We start from the raw sequence: 22013 nt of genomic DNA on the forward strand, positions 1-22013 counted from the left end.
TCTAACCATTACATTACTGGTGAAGGTAGCAGTTTGCCAAAAATGTTGCTTTTCTCAGAAAAAATAATAGTCAACAGAGAATGCACACTGTCGTGGTCCAGCCACTGTGCACTGTGCTCTCTATATACAGTCCCACTCATCCTCTCAATAACTCTAGTGTAACCTCCACCTTAAAATGGAGAAACCACCTAGGGGGAGCATAAGGGAGACCACAGTAATAATATCTCATAGGACTGTTAGGAAGATTTAATAAGGTAATATTTCTCACACAATTACAACAGTTTCTGGAACATAAAAAACTATATCTGTGTCTGTTAGATGAATAATAATAAAAAATCCCAAAGATCATATAGCTAAATGGTACAGCTGGGATTCAAACCTAGACAAACTCCAAGGTTTATATTCTCAGCCACTAGGATTATACTGGAGAAGGCAATGGCAACCCACTCCAGTACTCTTGCCTGGAAAGTCCCATGGGCAGAGGAGCCTGGTGGGCTGCAGTCCATGGGGTTGTAAAGAGTTGGACCAGACTGAGCAACTTCACTTTCACTTTCATGCACTGGAGACGGAAATGGCAACCCACTCCAGTGTTCTTGCCTGGAGAATCCCAGGGACGGCGGAGCCTGGTGGGCTGCTGTCTATGGGGTCGCACAGAGTCAGACAGGATTGAAGCGATTTAGCAGCGGCAGCAGGACTATACTGCCTCATGGCTTTAAGAATTACTAGAATAAATGTTCAACCTGGTCTCAGACTTTCACCTACAAAGTAAAACTACATGATCAATCCATCTCTAAGGTCTTGGGCTTCCATGAGGTTTCAAAGGTGTGAACCAGTGCTTAAGATAGCATAGCAAGTCGACACTGACCTGAAGTGCCCAAACAATACATTATTTCCTAATCAGCATATACCAATTACCAAAAGCAGGCTGGTACCTGTTCCAAGCCCAGTTCCAAAATTAGTACTGTTTCGTGAGAAAAGACATCAGCAGTTCATACAACTCTTTACTCAAGATTCAATCTGATAAGTTTCCTTTGCTTAATGTTTATAAGAGCCTGGCAAAAATATGGGTAAACACACTTCACTTGAAATTGTGTTCATTTGCAAAGTCCTTCTCCTTGAATGGGTTTCTAAGTGTAGTCAAAGCACTCATGCTTCTAAGTACATATAAGAACACAAGAGTGGGTGCCACAGAGCCATAAAACAATATTTTGGCTTGTCCAAGATTTTGCCACAAAAGCCATAAAGCAGAACCGGTGCTTAAACATCAATTCTATCCATGTATAAAGAAAATAATACTCAAAATAACAGAAAAACTACTAGAAAATGTATTGCCTCTGGGTTAGATTCTTGGGAAAATAGATATTATCTTGGATGTCACTTAATCCTTTTAAAACTGCATCTATGGCTATCACCATTACAAAATCCCAAGCTTTATTTTCATCTTATTTAACTGAACTGTTCAGAAGGAAGTACTGTCAACAGAAAAAAATACTATATTCTTGCAAATGCCCCTACAAGAGACTTGAGAAACTTGCCCAGTTATATCAGAGTATTCCTTTGCTACAGTTTACACTGCATCTCCTCACATTACATTCCCAGTACATCCCATGACTTAAATTCATAGTCACTATGGAGAATAGTATGGAGGTTCCTGAAAAAAACTAAAAACAGAACTACCATATGACCCAGCAAATCCCACTCTTGGGCATATACCCAGAGAAAATCATAATTCAAAAGATGCGTGCACCCAGTGCTCACTGCAGCGCTATTTACAACAGCCACCTAAACGTCCACAACAGAGGAACGAATAAAGAAGATATGGTACATATACACAATGGGCTATTACTCAGCCATAAAAGTGAATGAAATTGGGTCATCTGTAGAGACATGGATGGAACTACAGACTGTCATACAGACTAAAGTAACTCAGAAAGAGAAAAACAAATATCACATAATATCACTTATATGTGGAATCTAGAAAAATGATACGAGCTTATTTTCAAATCAGAAATAAAGACAGTGATGTAGAGAAAAAAATAGAATGCATGGATACCAAGGGGAGTAGGGGGGTTTTAAACTGGGAGATTGGGACTGACATGTATACTACTGTGTACAAAACAGAAAACCAATGAGAACCTACTGTAGAGCACAGGGAACTCTACTCAATGCTCTGTGATGACTTAAATGGGAAGAAAATCCAAAAAAAGAAGGGATGTATGTATACATATGGCTGACTGACTGCGTGTTAGCAGAAAGTAACACAACATTGTAAAGCAACTACACTCCAATAAAAATCTTTTTTTTTAAAAGTCCTGGGATGTGCACCTCTCACATCCTTGTGATGACTCTACTAAATCCTAACTTTTAAACCAGCAAGCTCAATTTTAGAAAAAATACTGACAATCCTTCCTAAATGAAAAGCTAACGACACTCACTTTAACCCAAAGCTAAAACATCAATAAAGTTAAATTCTAGAAGTTGTAGCTGACCTCATGAAGCACGTCACAATTTCTCTCAACATACATGAATCCATTTTTATTTCACTCTCTCTCTTGACTCATAGCCATATACTCTGAGTCTGATGCGATGTACAGCAAAATACTTACAGTAGGTCATTGAATAAATTTTTCTCTTAGATATGCTTTTTGACACTTAAAATTTTTTTCAGTTTTTAAAAAGATTTAATAATGACCACAAATTAGCAATGTTATAAGTAGCTTTTAGATTGTGTCAGGAGCAAATTTAAAGATACTGTAAATCAATTTTTTTTTTTGCTAAGTCACTTCAGTCATGTCCGACTCTGTGTGACCCCAAAGACGGCAGCCCACCAGGCTCCCCCGTCCCTGGGATTCTCCAGGCAAGAACACTGGAGTGGCTTGCCATTTCCTTCTCCAATGCATGAAAGTGAAAAGTGAAAGTGAAGTTGCTCAGTCGTGTCAGACCCTCAGTGACCCCATGGACTGCAGCCTTCCAGGCTCCTCCATCCATGGGATTTTCCAGGCAAGAGTACTGGAGTGGGGTGCCACTGCCTTCTCCAAATCAATACTTAACTATATTAAAATTGTGTAGCATTTCCCCCCAAGATTTTATCACAAAAATAACTTGCCAATGATGTTCATACTTCCTATTTTTTATTATTATTATTTTTTAATTTATTTACTTATTTCTTTGGCTGTGTCGGGTCTTAGTTTGGCACTTGGGATCTTTGGTCTTCGTTGCAGCAGGCAGATCTTAGTTGCAGCAGGCAGCTCTCTTACTTGCAGCATGTGGGATCTCTTGTTCCCTGACCAGGGATCAAACCCAGGCCCCCTGCATTTGGGAGCCTGGAGTCTTAGCCACTGGACCACCAGGGAAGTCCCATATACTTCCTATTTATTATTAAATTAGAATAATTTCTCAATGCAAATGGAATTTTACTCTACATCTAAATTTTCTTTAATCCTCCTCAATGTTTCATCTGAAAATGTCTTCTTTCCCCCTTCTTTAATAAACGGTGAAACTTTACTTTCATACACGTAAGACTTTCAGTACACATCCCTGTCCCAAATTGAAAAACCTACCTCTATCACCGAAATGTAAGTTCTGTCCCTATTTATATTCCCTCCTTAAAATGGTTAAGGATCATCTGTGACAGAAAAAACAGAAACTTTTATCCCAGTCATTTGCTTGCCCTATGCAGTTATGTTGTAATTTCTAGACAGTAGATTTAGTGCTGGTATACAGAAAATGAAAATACACACAAAAATCTGTTTTCAAAAAGATAGTATCCTTCTTGCTTCCAGGAGTATTCATTACATTTTATTACAGGTAAACAATTTTCCCAATTCTCAAAACTCCTGTTATAGCTTAAATATCTTATTCAACATTCATTCCAGAAATACTGGGCATCATTTTATTGTTTTCTCAAGTTTCTTATGTCCTACTTATTATATGTAGTGACACACCTCAATTTTTCACTTCATAATTATGAGGGACTAAAGGGCATATAAACTATTCCGAGTCATTTGGGAAGAGAGACGTATTCACACAAGACGCAATCATCACAAACCAAGAATCAAAAAAGCCAAATTCACAGAAGGGTTTGTTCAACAGGCCATATATGTTAATTTTTGGCAACAAAACAATGATCAAAGGCCCAAAGCTTTTTAATCACCACCAAGTTAAAATTTTTATTTCCAGGGTAACTGAAGTCCAAGGCAAATTGGTGACTGTCAGAAAAAGTACAAGCTGTGATAATGAAGCTGTATTACTGGACCACAGGTCCCCTCCTCCCCACTTTTAAATGAGACACTCCTGGTGGTAGATGGCCTCAGTTCCTTTTATCGGCTATAAACCATGTGTGTGAGTTCAGTCATGTCCAGCTCTTTGAGACTCCTTGGACTACAGCCTGCTAGGCTCCTGTGTCCATGGGGATTCTCCAGGTAAGAACACTGGAGTGGGTTGCCATGCCCTCCTCCAGGGGATCTTCCCAGCCCAGGAATAGAACCCATGTCTCCTGTATTGCAGGTGGTTTCTTTACTGCTGAGCCACCGGGGCTTCCCAGGAGGTGGTTCCAAATATCCATACACTGATATTGTAAGTACAGATAGTCATTAACATATGGGTTCCAATCTTCATCCTTAAATTGCTGGATATGCCAATCAGAATGAACTTTCATGACACCTCCTTCAACTCACCCCTCAGGAGAATCACCACTCTGATTTGAAACAGATAGATATTTTAATACTCCACTAATGGTGATTTAAAATCACAGGCCTAGAAAGACTTTATTATGCTTTCTATAATTAGACAAAGTCTTCTTTTTCTTGTACTTTAAGGACCTCAAGGTAAGTGGTTTCCCCACAAAGCTCAACTGCTAAACTCAAGTCAAGCTTAAGTAAAACTGAATATTAAGCTGAAAACATTCAGTCTGGGATAGCAAGCAGAGGTAATGATGAAAAGGAAGATAACTGAGTAAATGGGCACAAAAGAATTTTAGAAAAGATGATCACTTTTTTCCATTTGATCCTGTTAGATAATTAAGATTTTAGTTTGAAATTTCTATCTTGTGAGATGCAATATAATTTGTTGACTAAAACTAAAGGCAATTTCTCAACTCGTTTTTCACTGCTGCGATCTCCATTTTGGAGTATGAACATGAGAGTCCTTAAGAACCATGTTTCATTAACTTCCCTAAACTGTGTTCTTGCCTGGAGAATCCCAGAGATGGGGCAGCCTGGGGGCTGCCGCCTATGGGGTAAGTGACTCAGCAGCAAACTGTGTTTACTGCCATGAAAGAGAACGCTCACACATACACTTCTGCGGCAAGGAAAGAAGAGTCAACCAAAACCCTCACCTTCAGTGGAGAGAATACTGAATTAGAAAACAGAAGACAAAACTTACAGTTTGGGCTACTCTTTTTATTCCTTAATCAGATTAAAACTTCCGTGTGCCTCAGTTTTCTCTCTTCTAAAATGGAAATATTAATATCAGACTTCCTCGAAGTCAAAGCTTCCTTTTAAGAATCAAGAAAATGTATATGAAGATTTTTAAAAAAACAAAATTACACCAAAGAATGTGTTGAAATCATGGGTCTTCTCGATAGTTGTTGTCTCTGTAAACCTTAAACCATTGAAAAACCATTATTTTAATGACTTCAGTAAGATCTACTCATTCAACATTACAAACCAACAACCTATGAACCCCTGTGCCAGACCCTGTTGAGATACTTACATACAAATTCAAGTATGTCACACAGTATACTCAATGCATGTTTGCTGTGCAAATAACATAGTCAGGAAGGGAGATTTTAATAAGTAAAAAACAGGACAACAGGCTTCCCTGGAGATCCAGTGGTTAAGAATCCACCTTGCGATGCAGGTGGGACACCATTCTATCCACGGTCGGGGAAGACTGCACATCCTGTGCAGCAACTAAGCCCCTGCACCACAAGTACTGAGCCTGTGCTCTAGAGCCCATGAGCTGCAACTACTGAACTCAGCACTCCTACAGTCTGTGCTCTGCAACTAGAGTTGCCCTTGCTCACCACAACTAGAGAAAGCCTGCATGCAGCAACGAAGACCCATGACAGTCAAAAAATAAAATAAATAAATCTAAAAATTTAGGACAAAAAGCTAAAAGCTGTTAGCATTGCTAAAAAAAAAAGTATTTGCATTGCTAAATATCTCAAAATATCAGGCATGTGTTACAAAATTATACGTTATAAAGTTATATTTACATTAATGACTATCTCTACCCCAAACACAATACTCTTTATTTACAGTTTTTATATGGAGGAATGTGGTTTAGAAAGTAAATAAAGGACACACAGTTCCAACTTTCAGAGTGCAATCAGTCTTTAATAAAGTACATTAAGGAACGTCCACTGGCTCAGCAGTCAAGAATCCACCTGCAATGCAAGAGATGCAGGTTCGATCCTTGGGTTGGGAAGATCCCTTGGAGAAGGAAATGGCAACCCACTCCAGTATTCTTGCCTAGGAAATCCCATGAACTGAGGAGCCTGATGGGCTACAGTCCATGGGATCGCAAGAGTCAGACACGACTAAACCATCAACACTACAACCTCAGTAAGTGACTGCAACTTTCTTTTGGCTTACCCAGTGGTTCAGTGGTAAAGAATTCACCTGTCATAGAGGACACGCGGGTTCGATCCCTGGGTTGGGAAGATTCTGTGGAGGAGCACATGGCAATCCACTCCAGTATTCTTGTCTAGAGAATCCCATGGACTGAGGAGCCTAGTAGGCTACAGTCCACAGAGTCGTAAAGAGTCAGACATGACTGAAGCAACTGAGCATGAGCAAAGTACTGTAAAGAGCACTTCTATCTTACAATTTGTTCCTAGGCTCTGCCCTCCTCCAACATCCTCCAAAATACCTGCTTCAAAACCCCCCAACACCTAAATTCAGAGAATTCTTAAAAGGCATCTTCATTATTTCCTGTTATACTTTATAGGCTGCATGCAAAACCTGGATTTCTGCTGCATTCAATATAAGCACAGAATCAGCTCAAGAACAACCTAACATAATACCACTGGTCTGGGTGGCTTTAAATACAATTAACCCTCTTTTCATATACAAAGCAATTCAACTCACCACTAAGTTTGCGAAGGATGACAGAATAATACATTAATAAACACTTGGGGAGATTTTAACAAGCAAATTAGATCACTCCCTCCTTTTACCAAATAGCCAAATAAGAATCTATCCCAGAATTATGAGTAAAGTCTCTAAAGATAATGGAAAATAATTGTACAACATTACAATAGTTTTTACTATAAATTTCACCCCCAAAAGCAAATAACTAAAGCCAAGTAGAAAAAAATTTCATCCTCCAAATGATAAAGCAATTGGTAACTATTCATTCATTATTTCACTTATTCATTCAGTCAGCAGCTACTGAATGCACAGGTACCAGGAACCACACAAGCAACTAGGCATACAGTAAAGAAGAATCAGAAAAGGCCTGGGCCTCAGAGCTTACGACATTGTGGGAGAACAAAGAAATAAGTAAACAAATAATTTCCAAAAGCAGTATTAAAAAATGAGGGAGATCATGCTACTTTTAAGAACTGTAATAAAAACACCACAAAGCAAATATTTACATTAAAGCAAAGGCCCTAGGTGGGCTTCCCTCATAGTTCAGTTGGTAAAGAATCCACCTGCAATGCAGGAGATCCCAGTTCGATTCCTGGCGTGGGAAGATCAGCTGGAGAAGGGATAGGCTTCCCACTCCAGTATTCTTGGGCTTCCCTTGTGGCTCAGCTGGTGAAGAATCTGCCTGCAGTGTGGGAGACCTGGGTTCAATCCCTGGGCTGGGAAGATCTCCTGGAGAGGGGAAGGGGTACCCACTCCAGTATTCTGGCTTAGAGAATTCCATGGACCGTATCAAGTCCATGGGGTCACAGAGCTGGACACGACTGAGCAACTTTCACTTCACTTCAAGCTTTATTTACTAGATACAGAGATCCGCTGCCATGCCCACTAGGATTCATCTCAATCCAGTCCATTTTTCATAAGCAGGAGTCAGACTCTCACAAGCATGGCAGACACCAGACCTCACCTACCAGGTCCTTCTCAGCGTCTCTTTTTATTCTAGTTCCTCCTGCATAAACCCCAAATACAAGATCTCATCCAACAATCCCTTTTCTATGAAGCACTCACTGTCTTGAACTTCCAAAAGTTAAATATAATACTAGATTGCCCCAACTGTAGGCAGAGTTGGAATATTTTATACCCGAGAGAAAAAAGAGAAGTGAAGCCACGTCAAAGACAGGGAGAAGCAAAGGCCTAACAGTACCAAGGTGCACTCTCAGCTTCAAATGAACTGAGAGGTCAAGTTCACACCTTACATGATCAATATCTTCACTTACAGAGTGCATTCTAAGCCAACAGTTGCTCCAGAAAAGAAAGACCACCCTGAGGGCTTGTTCCCGACCCTTTTAATTCCAGGTGAAGGCCAATCAGTTAGTGGGAGTAAGTGAACCAACTTCCAGATCTGTAACCAGATGGTAGTTAGTGGTATAGCTACAACAGACACCATCTCCTTCATCCCTTCACTATTTTAATGTTTTATCCTGCCTTTGTTTTCTCTCAAAGTTAGCATCAAAATTAACTTGGATAGCACTGCATTCTTAATACAGTACTATTCTTTCAGTATAGAAGGCAGTGAGAAGGCGATGGCACCCCACTCCAGTACTCTTGCCTGGAAACTCCCATGGATGGAAGAGCCTGGTGGGCTGCAGTCCATGGGGTCGCTAAGAGTCCGACGTGACTGAGCGACTTCACTTTCACTTTTCACCTTCATGCACTGGAGAAGGAACTGGCAACCCACTCCAGTGTTCTTGCCTGGAGAATCCAAGGACGGGGGAGCCTGGTGGGCTACCGTCTACGGGGTCGCACAGAGTCGGACACGACTGAAGCGACATAGCAGCAGCATTCTTTCAGTAATCCTATGAAACTTCAAATATGTAATACAATGCCCAACACAGTGCACCTATCCTGAGAGTAGATAAAAATTGAAATTACATGTGTCATGTAAAGATTTTTTCTAGGATCTAGTCACATGACTTTTTAAATTGGTCCCAAAAAACTCAAGAGACAGAAACAAACAACTGTTTCAGCATTCCAAAATGTAATTTAAACTATCTTGTAAAATATTTTTTTTTTACTATTTTTTAAGAACCCTAACAAAAAGTATCACACATTTCAAACATAAAGACCCATCATGAAACATGTTAGCTTATGCTGCTGGGTCAAACTCATCTTAGAGTCATTGGAATGCTTCTCTTGTCTACTCTATGCATATATGAACTTAAGGAAATTTTTCTAACTGTGTCACTGACTGGGAAAACCACAGCTCTGAATGTGCCTTTTATTAATACATGCACATACATGTTCACTCATGTAACACAGCTTTTGAACTGTGGTGTTGGAGAAGACTCTTGAGAGTCTCTTAGACAGAAAGGAGATCAAACCAGTCAATCCTAAAGGAAATCAATCCTGAATATTCATTGGAAGGACTAATGCTAAAGCTCCAATACTTTGGCCACCTGATGTGAAGGGCTGACTCGTTAGAAAAGTCCCTGATGCTGGGAAAGACTGAAGGCAGGAGAAGGAGATGACAGAGGATGAGATGGCTGGATGGCATCACCAACTCGATGGACATGAGTTTGAGCAAGCTCCGGGAGATTGTGATGGACAAGGAGGCCTGGCATGCTGCAGTCCATGGGGTTGCAAAGAGTCGGACGCGACTGAGCTGACGAGGGAACTGAGGGAGCTGAACTGAACTGACGGAGGGAACACACTAATACAGTACATGGATGTCTAGGCTTCGTTAAATGTCACAGCAATCTCATCTGTTCCGTATATGCTCTTATCAAGTTAACTGAAGAATGCTCAGTGAAAATAAAACATAAACTGTAATACTGTGTGACATGTTATCGTCTGAGTTCTGAGCACAGTTGCTGATAGTGTTAGTGAGTCAAACTTTAAAAAAATCTTCTACAGAACTTTATGAGACTCTAAATTATTTATTTTTATTTTTTAGAGACTATATACAATCAAAATAAAAAGAAATCAAATGCTGAGACTGATGTTACTGTTCAATGTAAGATATACCTAAAAAGAAGATTCAACTGTTTAAAATGCTGGAGCCTACTGATTTCATTAACATGCTCATTTAAAGGTAGCAGATACAAAGAGCAGAAGTGGAACCAGAACTAAAGAATTCTGACTCCTAAATCTTTTTATTACATGACATGGTCTTATTTAACAAGGTTCTTGCTCTAGAATTAAGTGAGCCTACTATTAAGACAGTTATCATTTTCTCCCTAAAACTGTTATAAAGTCAAAGATGTGCTTCACACAATTGTTAACTAAACCTAAAGTACTATGAGAAAACTGAGGTCGCTGTCCCCAGGTCCAACATGGCTTATGCTCTGAGGAGATAAGTAAATGTACAAAAATAACCAGGACAGATTTTTGGGAAAAAGGGAGGGGGGGAGGTGGATTTAGTACCATTTATTTATTTATTTAGTACAATAATTTAGTATTATTTATTTAGTACAATCTTGCAGTTTTAAGAAGCACAAGTTATAAAGATCTAATGTTCAGTATGGTTATTGTCAATAATACAGTACTTTATACTTGAAAGTTGCTGAGAGGAGATCTTAAAGAGTCTCACAACAAGAATGTGTTCATCATTCTGATTCTGGTAACTGTTTCACAAGGTATATGTATATTATATCATGACATTGTATACTATATCTGTCAACAAACAGTTGTCAACCAGTCCTCAATAAAGTTGAGGGAAAGGAGGAGGGAGGAGAATAAGCACTGAAGAACAGTGCTACGATGTTCAGGATGGCAGGATTAGTCCTGGGTGGAAAAGAAAAGGCTCATACTTATTCACTGATGAAAGATTATCCCAACGTTGGAAGTGAAGACAGCAGAAAAGCAGGAAAAGCTTGGACTTTGGATCTACTATAGCCTAGGAAGTAAAGAATCATACATATTCCGTTAGAATTAGATCTAATTTCCAGTTCCTCTTTCCCTGTGATACTTTTGTCACACAGACCACAAGCATGGAAACTATCTGAACAAATGCAAAGGAGCAGTCTGGCCTTGCTTATACCTGCAAGTCAATTATAACAAATGCAAAAGCTACCTGAAGGGCTTCTGGTGATGTTAAAATTTAATCAGAAAGGCCCGAGAGTCATTAATTCATTATTTTTTAAAGTTGTGAGCAAATGTATCATTAACACTTCACATTCAAGTAAAAGTTACATAAAATTATCCCCCACATGTAAATATTTCTTGTTCTCAGATAACTCCAATAGAAATTTGATTTCTAAAAACTGAGCTATAATGGAAACTTCTACAAGTTTTACTGCAAACATGCAAAAGTATGGCATTACAATATCCAATGTATACTCAGCAATATTTAACCTCTCGGGTCAATATATGGAGTATATTGCAAACCAAATTTGATTCTTGCTAGCTCCAAGTCAAAGGAGCTGATGCAAAATGGAATATATGCTTGACTGTTCTTGCCAACCACATGCATCTTTAAGTACATACGCGTTAGTAAAGTCTCAACCTATGGTTCTTGAACTACCAGTGAATCATGAGGACCTTGCTGGCAGCCTAGTACTGCCCAATAAGCAGAAGCAGAAAGCTGGGTAGGGATGGTGAGGGGCGGCGGGAAGAATCAGGTGCAGTGGTCCACCAAATGAAGATAAACCATTCAGGTGGTCTGCAGTAAGGAAAAATGAGAGAATCACTACATCAGCAAACTGATCATCACGCCCAATTAATATGATCATATTGCTTAACAAAACCAACCTAATGCTCTCTTGCAACAAGAGAAGATTGTGTTTCAGTCAAAAATCATGAGATAACTAACTCATTACATAAAAGCAAAAGTTCCTTACTACTGTTATTAACACTCAATAATTATTCTCACTGGAAGACTCACCTGGATATAGTACTACTAGCAAGGTGCTGCCAAAGCTTTGCATTTATAGTAAGAAAATTAGATTTAAAAATCCACTGATTCAAATTTCTCCCTAAGAAAGACAGGTGTCATAGACTAGGGCTATCAAAAATCAAAGGAATAACAATTCCTGTATTTCTAATGGCTTAAATCTTCTGTTCATACTATGTAACTCTAGCCACTGATTCCTAAATATAAAATCAGAGATGAAAAGGACAGCTCATTTAATAGCCATAAATAAGACTCTTCATTTAAAATGTCTTTCCAACGTAAGGTCCCAGAGAATCTTATCTGCGAAAAAACTTCAACCCTCTACTTAGTAGAAAATTGAAAACGAGTGGGACAAGCCCAATGGGAGGAAGCAAATGAGGGAGGGGCTACCACATACCACAGCAGTTTTTAATGTAAACTGAAGTGCTTAACTCTCTTCTCAAAGAAGATTCAGCTTGCCCCATATGGCAGTATTTTCCAACTGTCGCTTCCCATCTAATTTCAGTTCTCATACCTACTGAACCTATGGAGCTACCCAAAGTACCACTGTATTTCCAACCTACATTTTCTTGCTGTATATTTTCCTTTTGATTCTTTCCACACAACTCCATTCCTCCTAGCAAAATCAGCCCCCTTCTGCTTTACATCAAGTAAATGCCTCCTATTTCACAGTACGTCTCTCTCCAATTGGTATGAAATTTTATGCATCCTCTCGTGAAGCCCCAGAGCTCACCAACCCAGAAAAACATGAAAGATTTTTACTTCTACTGTCACACTAGGGAGAAAACGAGGAGACTTAATCTTTAGTCCCAGTCATGTTCGATTCGCTTCTTCTTCTTTTTTTTTTTTTTTTTACCATAGGCACAGCCCTAAGAGAAGCAGCAAAAGAAAATTCAATGAAGCACCTAGTGAGATGACAAGTGTAAAACACTGGAAATATATAAAGAATAGATGTCCGTGATATTCTTGAAGAAAGTAACTGATGTCTTGTAGAGAATGCATCTGTTCTGAAGTACACCAATCTCAAATGGGCTGTTGCTATATTCTGGAGTTGGACGCCCAAGAAGTCTGTCTTATATTAGGATATGAGTACCAAACTACAACTAGAATTTCCACAACCACACTAGAATGAAAAGTTCAAATGCAATTAGATCTATCAGTTTCACAGGCAGACCTGTTTCCCAGCAACTCAACAAAATTCAGTATACTAAGTACTCACTACAGTCAGGTCCTGAGAAGTGATTTCTCATTTCTCTACTTTGTGAAAACTTCATGACTCAATTCTTCGTACTTTCCTCCTCTTTTCACTTAACTTGCAAGGAGATCCAACCAGTCCATTCTAAAGGAGATCAGTCCTGGGTGTTCATTGGAAGGACTGATGCTAAAGCTGAAACTCCAATACTTTGGCCACCTCATGCAAAGAGCTGACTCATTGGAAAAGTCTCTGATGCTGGGAGGGATTGGGGGCAAGAGGAGAAGGGGACAACAGAGGATGAGATGGCTGGATGGCACTACCGACTTGATGGACATGAGTTTGAGTGAACTCTGGGAGTTGGTGATGAACAGGGAGGCCTGGCATGCTGCGATTCATGGGGTCGAAAGAAGTCGGACACGACTGAGCGACTGAACTGTACTGATAGCCTTCATTCCAGAGAAGGCAACGGCACCCCACTCCAGTACTCTTGCCTGGAAAATCCTGTGAATGGAGGAGCCTGGTGGGCTGCAGTCCATGGGGTCACTAAGAGTCGGGACACGACTGAGCGACTTCACTTTCACTTTTCCTTTTCATGCATTGGAGAAGGAAATGGTAAACCACTCTAGTGTTCTTGCCTGAAGAATCCCAGGGACGGGGGAGCCTGGTGGGCTATCGTCTATGGGGTCACACAGAGTCAGACACGACTGAAGCGACTTAGCAGCAGCAGCAGCAGCATAGCCTTCATTGACTTTTACACCTCCAGCCAATTTAGCCAGCTGACTCCAAAATCCACATTCATAATCCTGAACATTTAGGAGTTCCATATCTAAACTTCAAAATGATGTCTCAACTTAAAAATTCTTCTGTCAATTGAACTTTAACATACTGAAAGGTTGCTTTCTCCAGACAGCTCTTTCTTATTCCCCAAAATCTGACATGCCACTTCAGTATTCTTGGTTTACCCAGGTTCACAAATATGGGATTATTTTCTATATCCCCACATCCAAAAAACCAACTCTTGACATTTTTCCCCCTAATGTATTCCTCTCTCGTCTCTTCCCACTGTAAGCAATCCTTTACCAATGCTTCTTGAACTTGAACGTGCACGGCAACTGTTGGAGAACACTATTAAAATGCAGATTCTGATTCAGCAGTTTACGGCCAGGGCCCGAGAGTCTGCATTTCTAACATGATGTCTCCCACCTGATGACAGTGCTGCTGGTTGAGGAACCACACCTCCTAGCAGCAGAGGTCACTTCGTGTTCCGTTGCTCTCTCAGCACTTGCACAATTTATTCAGTGGTGTTTTTTATCTGTTTAAATAGTGCTTTTCAGTTGCCTCATACATGCACATTATGCTTTCCTAAAAAAGGATTCTGACATACACAAGAAATAGGATAATGATTCCTTTTTTTGGAACAACAGCAACCAATACAAAGTTGGGCATACTGTGGGTACTCAATGGTTGTTGATTGTAAAATGCTTCCCCAGAAAAGACAATACTCATCTCTTGATTAAGAAACTGAAATGGCTTTATGGATCACCTGTCAAATTTAAAAAACAATTTCATTGCCTATCAACCTTTTCATCAGATCTGACAGAGGAAATAAGCTTAAAACAGCTTTCTATTCATAGTTAAAACAAATGTTAGTTATCAGATTTGTAAATTATTGTTATATATTTATTCTTTATCCATCAACAATTAAAAATAAATTTAAAACTGAAACTATAAGCACAGGCAACAAAGATACAAATAGATACACTGAACTTCATTAAACTTTTGTGAATCAAAAGACACCATCAAGAGCATGAAAAGACAACCTATAGAATGTGAGAAAATATCTCCAAGTCATGTATCTTGTTGTTGTTCAGCCGCTCAGTCATGTCCAACTCTTTGTGATCCCATGGACCACAGCATGCCAGGCTTCCCTGTTCTTCACCAACTCCTGGAGCTTGCTCAAACTCATGTCCTTTGAGACGGTGATGCCATCCAACCATCACATCCTCTGTCATCCCCTTCTCCTCCTGCCTTCAATCTTTCCCATTATCAAGGCCTTTTCTAGTGAGTTGGCTCTTCGCATCAGGTGGCCAAAGTATTCAAGTTTCAGCTTCAGTATCAGTCCTTTCAATGAATATTCAGGACTGATTTCCTTTAGGATTGACTAGTTGGATCTCTTTGCAGTCCAAGGGACTCTCAAGAGTCTTCTCCAACACCACAGTTAAAAAGCATCAATTCTTTGGTGTCCACCTTCTTTATGGTCCAACTCTCACATCCATAAATGACCACTGGAAAAACCATAGCTTTGACTAGACAGACCTTTGCTGGTAAAGTAATGGCTCTGCTCTTTAATACGCTGTCTAGGTTGGTCATAGCTTTTCTTCCAAGGAGCAAGCGTCTTTTAATTTCATGGCTGCAGTCACCATCCGCAGTGATTTTGGAGCCCAAAAAAATAGTCACTGTTTTTATTGTTTCCCCATCTATTTGCCATGAAGTGATGGGACCAGATGCCATGATCTTCGTTTTCTGAATGTTGAGCTTTAAGCCAACTTTTTCACTCTCCTCTTTCACTTTCATCAAGAGGCTCTTTAGTTCCTCTTCACTTTCTGCCATAAGGGTGGTGTCATCTGCATATCTGAGGTTATTGATACTTCTCCTGGCAATCTTGATTCCTGCTTGTTCTTCATCCAGCCTGGGATTTCGCATGATGTACTCTGCATACAAGTTAAATAAGCAGAGTGACAATATATAGTCTTGACGTACTCCTGTCCCAAACTGGAACCAGTCCGTTGTTCCATGTCTGATTCTAACTGTTGCTTCTTGACCTGCATACAGGTTTCTCAGGAGGAAGGTAAGGTGGTCTAGTAATCCCATCTCTTTAAGAATTTTCCAGTTTGTTGTGATCCACACAGTCAAAGGCTTTGGCATAGTCAATGAAGCAGAAGCAGATAAACGTTTTTCTGGAATTCTCTTGCTTTTTCTATGATCCAACGTTGGCATGGATGTTGGCAACTTGATCTCTGGTTCCTCTGCCTTTTCTAAATCCAGTTTGAACATCCGGAAGTTCTCGGTTCATGCACTGCTGAAGCCTGGCTTGGAGAATTTTGAGCATTACTTTGCTAGCATGTGAGATTGTTCAATTGTGCAGTAGTTTGCACATTCTTTGGCATTCCCCTTCTTTGGGATTGGAATGAAAACTGACCTCTTCCAGTCCTGTGGCCACTGCTGAGTTACCCAAATCTGCTGGCATATTGAGTGCAGCACTTTCACAGCATCATCTTTTAGGATTTGAAATAGCTCAGCTGGAATTCCACCACCTCCACTAGCTTTGTTCGTAGTGACGCTTCCTAAGGCCCACTTGACTTCTCATTCCAGGATGTCTGGCTCTAGGTGAGTGATCACACCATCGTGGTTACCTAGGTCATGAAGATCTTTTGGTATAGTTCTACTGTGTATTCTTGCCACCTCTTTTTAACATCTTCTGTTTCTATTAGGTCTATACTGTATGTCCTTTACTGTGTCCATCTTTGCATGAATTTCTCTAATTTTCTATGATTTCTAATTTGCATGATTCCTCTAATTTTCTTGAAGAGATCTCTAGTCTTTCCCATTCTACTGTTTTCCTCTATTTCTTTGCAGTGATCACTTCGGAAGGTTTTCTTATCTCTCCGTGCAATTCTTTGGAATGTATCTTGATAAGGCTTTAATATACAGAATAAAGATTAACATAATCCTACAACTCAGTAGCAAAAACAAAGCCCAAGCTCAATTAAAAACAAACAGGCAAAGGACTTAGATATTTCTATTAAAAGAAGATATTCAAATGCCAAATGAGCACATTAACATCACTATTACAAAATGCAAGCTGAAACCATAAGATGTCCCTCACTTCACACCCGCTATAAAAGCTACAATTTTTAAAATGGGAAATAACAAGCATTGGTGAAAATGTGAAGAAACTAGAACCCTTGTATGCTGCTAGAAGAAATGTAAAATGGTGCAATCACTGTGGGAAAATTTACCTCTAAGAAGTAAACATAGAATTAACATGATCTCTCAATTCCTACGTTCTCCTAGGTATATATCCCAAAGCACTGAAAACTGGGATTTACTCTCTGTACACTAAAGTTCATAGCTGCATTATTCCCAATAGCCAAAAAGTGGAGACAATCCAAACGTCCTTCAACGGATGAAGGGATAATCAAAATATGGCATGTACACACAATAGCTATAAAAAGGATCACTGATACTTGGTACAACAGGATAAACCTTAAGACCTGTTAAGTAAAATATACTACCAACAAAACAATAAATATTGTATGATTCTACTTATATGAGATATCTAGAATAGGCAAATTCAGAGACAAATCATAGACTAGAGGTTACTAGGGGTTAGGAGGAGAGGGGAGAAAAGATATTGCTTAACAGATCCAGAGTCTGTCTGGAGTGATGAAAAACTCTGTAAATACATAGTGATGTATTGCATGCTGTGGATATAATTAATGCCATTGAAGTATACACTTAAAAGTGATTAAAATAACAAGTTTTATATGTATTTTACTAAAATTAAAAAAAAATTAAACTAGAGGAAAAGGAAAAAAAGTCAGCATTCTTTATTTTAGCCCCAGTTTAAGCTCTGACTCTGCCATGTTAAGCAAGTTATTTAATTTCTCCCAGCATCAATCCATCTATAAAATAGATACTATCCACCTCCCAGAGTTGTTGAAGACTAAGTGAGAACATAATCACCATACCTGCTACACAATAAATACTGGATTAAATGGTAGCTGTTATTACTCAAAAAGCATTGTTCTCATCAAGTAGGTGTTAAGGCTGCTATAAATGGATATCCAAAAGAACTCCACGATATTCTCAAGACACTCTGAAATAAAGAAGTCAATGTTTGAGATTTCCCTGGCTGTCCAGTAGTTAAGAATTTGCATTTCCACTGCAGGGGCATGGGTGGGTTGGATACCTAGTTGGGGAACTAAAATCCCATATGCTGAATGCAGCAGCCAAAAAAAAAAAAAAACCCAAACAAGTCAATATTCAGTATTCAGAGTTCTCCTCCTGTAAACCTAGAAACTGGTGAGCACCTTGGTCAGTACTCTTGGGATATCACTGAAGGTACAGAATAAATGACTTACCCAGAGGTGAGAACCTACTTTCCACTGACACATCACTACTTTCACTAAAGGATTGAAATATGAAAAGGGAATCGGCTGTCTTCAATGAATTTCATTTTATTGTTTTTTTATTCATGTATTTCTTATTTTTAAAACTCATCAGAGATTTAATTACTTAGTAAATGCCACGGGCCACATTCTTGTCTAGAGGACCTAAGTGCCAACCTCAGCATCACAATGTCATCATAATAAGGTGGAGAACTATACAAAATATGCTGTCTGAAAATGTCACAACAGCTGGAAATTCTAGGAGTGTGGAAGCTTGGAGAGCATTGTTAAATAATCTTGCATAAGTTCTATAATATAACTTTCTTGATTAAAATTAGGCATTTAAAAAATGGTCAAAAAAGCTAAAACTCAAAAATTGAATTCTAGGCAAGGTATACCAGAAGATACAGCAACTGATTCCAAAACAATACATAACACAAATCTTACAACATTAAGCCATTTCCATATTCTAAAAATTCTTACAAAAATTTTCCAAATTTCTTCAAAGTACTGCACCTAGAATGGAAGTTATTCTCAATATACACATTTATTTGCATACTTAAGAGACTTAAGATTCAGAGGGAAAGGGAAAGTACAGTACCTCAAATGGCCAAAAAAGTTTTTTAAGTCATTTTACTAAGTCTGCTGATATTCAGAAAGTGAAGCCATCCTAAAATGATGATGTTTGCACAACACTGTGGACGTAATTAAATCTGTCATGAAAATCTTAAATCTGTCATGAAAAACATTGGGAAACTGTGTTTTACTCCATGCTGAAAAAAATTTTTTCATAGCCCAATATGTCCAGATTAAAACTACTACTGTACATCGGAAAAGTGACGGATCTGTGCCAACACCCTTAGGGAAAAGTCTCTCCCTCCCAAACAAAAATCTACTATAATAAGCTAGTAACTATTTAACAAGTTAACCTGAAACACTCACCTGGGCTAATTCCTTTAAATCACAATTAACTCTTTAACTTTCATGACAATAATGGAGAATAAAGGCCTCCACAAATTAAATTCTAGAAATAATCCTTTTATCCCACACAGCTCACTCCTTCACCCCAGTTACATCAGGGTCATGCCTTCTCTCCAGAAATAAAACGAAGGTTTCACAACAATTTTTCTAAACTTTACTCTGGAAAGGTAAAGCACAGCTTAAAACCCAGAGAACTCAGTTCACAAAGAAGCTGACACTATAACTATCTAACTAGGTACCACTGATAATAATAAAATACCAAAAGCTAATACTTCTTGCTTTTAAAAGCCCGTGCTAATAACGTCTGGCTGGTCACAAGTCACACCACCAAAAGGCCTTAAAACCATAAATTAGTTCAAGTGCACTACCAACAACAGAAAAATGTTGAATCAAAATGTTAAAACGAGTGTGAAAAAACTTAAACTACATATAACAAGCACACTATCTATACTTACCAAAAAGTAATTGTACCTGTATAGTTTGGTACCATTAATGATCACCTCACCCACAGGATTTTGACCCTCAGTTTGATCTTAACCCAAGGTTATTTTAAACCACGCCCCCTTTTATCTTCCTGCTTTGTTTTTACTGCAAATCTCATTGTTAACGTGCCACTGAGTAATTATGCTATGACTTGAAATGCACTACAAAGTACCGCTTTCCGTGGACAGTTTTTTTTTTCAAGACGCTTTGCTGAGCTCTCAATTTGCCCAGGATTTAGTCATACAGGATGACCATACATTTTAATGAAGTAGCATGGCTAAACATCATGTAATCAGGACATTTATAAGTCAAAAGTTAGGTGTACATGGAGTTTAACGAGGCAAGCAACTGGTCCAAATGCTAGCACGATAAGAAAAAAGTTGTAAACCCACCCACCCCAACGACTTAGTTTAGGAACTTACACCCCACATTTCTGTGACATCTAACATAAGGTTGGAACAAAACCAACACTGTCATTTTTGCTATTCCTAAAAGCTGTTTCTTCTTTAACTAAAACATTCTGTCCTCTACACAAGGTATAGAATGGGCCCAGCAAGAGGTCATATAACTAAAAGCAGAATTAACTGGATTACTCTTCTCCTATACTACAACATTGATTGAATTAAAATACCTCTCCTCAGCAAACATATTTACAATAAAGTACAAGTGCGTTCCGTGTCACAGAAACTTTTAAACTACGGATCCTACTGGGGTAACAGCATTTGTACTTTTATCCTACATATTTTCCTTTACGTAAGATGGATAGGAATTTGACTAGCCCACCCCAACAGTGCACTGGCCCAATAACCCCAGGCTGCAGAAAGAAGCCACGTTTTACTCCGGCAGACCATTTACCCACCCCTCGTTAAAATAATGCTTGAGGCCACTTGAGACTTCCCCAGCCGAGTTCCAGAAACTTGCAGGTTTAAATGGCCAAATTGGAACCAACCAGGGCAGCTGTCATCTGAAACTCAGGAAAGCGGAGACCAGCCAACTCTGCTCAACAAGGCCGGGTTCGGAGAGATGTGGCGGGGCCCGTCGGAGGGAATACATTAGGCTCCCCTCCCCACCTCCCCCCCCCCAACCCCCATCAGTTCGCTTTCCTGCAACCCCAGCGCCGCCATCCTGTTCCTGAATAATTAAACGGGCTGGAGAGGGAGCGAGGGAGCCAGAGGCAGTTTCTGGTCCGAGTTTCCCCAGCCGAGGCGGTGGGGTCGAGAGGCCGTGGGCTACCTTCCCGGAGCGCGGAGTGCTTTTCTGGGGCGGGGGGCTGGGGGGTCAGGGAAAAAAGGGGGCGACCCGGCGGCCGGCCGGAAGCGGAGCGCGGGGAGTGACGTGGAAGAGGGGATGACAAAGGGGCGCGGGGGCCCCGGCCGCGAGGCCCGCAGGGGCCGGGACAGGTGGCCAGGCCCGGCCGGGAACAATGGGGGGCCGAGGCTGCCCCCTGGCGCTCACCTACCTCCGGTGCCCTCCGAGTTCTCGTTGAGGCTGCCCGAGGAGTCGTGCTGGGCGCCCACACACCCGCCCATGGGGGCCCCCGGCGCCTCGTCCGCCACCTCCGGGCGCTCGTCCGGGCCCGCCGCCGCCTCCGCTTCCTCAGGCGCCGCCGCCGCCGAGCTCCGGACCAGCGCTCCGCTCCGTTCGCCCGCCGCGGCCCAGCCTCCGCCCCCCTCTCCGCTCCACCCACCGCCTTGGCTCGGCCCCTTCCTCCGCGCCCACTTCTACCTCAGTCCCCGGGCCGCCCGCCCAGCAGGCCTGGCCCGCGCGCCGCCCTCGCCTCCGGCTCGGCCCCGCCAGGCTGGGGCTGGCCCATCCCGGGCGGGCCGCGGCGCCCACCTCACGCCTTCACAGCCCCGCGCTCCCGCGTGCAGGCGAGCCCCGCGCCGGAGCCCTGCGTCCGTCAGACCCCATCGGCCCCCGCCCCACGGCGCCGCCCTCCGCATCCAGGCCTGGGCTCAGCGGAGCCCTCCCGGAAAGGCCGGGGGGCGGGGCCGTGGGAGGCCGCGCGCTGATTGGCTGCGGGCGTGGCCGCGGGCGGAGGGGCGGGGCAGGAGGCGGGGAGGCGCCGAGGGGATGCGAGGCGGGCGAGAGGGGAGGGGGCCCCCCAACCAAACCCGAGGGAAGGAGGCGCCTGGGGGTTCCGTCCCCGGGAAGAGGCTGAGAAAGCGGGAGAGGAGGAGGGAGAGGGAAAGACGGGAATG

General features: G+C 41.1%; 1 protein-coding gene across 1 annotated transcript in view; it reads right to left on the minus strand.

Annotated features, from left to right (window-relative positions):
- UBTD2 (ubiquitin domain containing 2) overlaps positions 1 to 21758 on the minus strand; it is a 68176-nt gene extending 46418 nt beyond the window's left edge. The window contains exon 1 of the mRNA XM_019982824.2: positions 21272 to 21758. Coding sequence (XP_019838383.1) covers positions 21272 to 21341 — 70 coding nt within the window. The 5' untranslated portion in view covers positions 21342 to 21758. The remainder of the gene's footprint in view (positions 1 to 21271) is intronic.
- Between the last annotated feature and the right edge of the window lie 255 nt (positions 21759 to 22013).

The sequence above is a fragment of the Bos indicus genome, chromosome 20, assembly GCF_029378745.1.
Source record: "Bos indicus isolate NIAB-ARS_2022 breed Sahiwal x Tharparkar chromosome 20, NIAB-ARS_B.indTharparkar_mat_pri_1.0, whole genome shotgun sequence".
Taxonomy (NCBI): Eukaryota; Metazoa; Chordata; class Mammalia; order Artiodactyla; family Bovidae; genus Bos; species Bos indicus.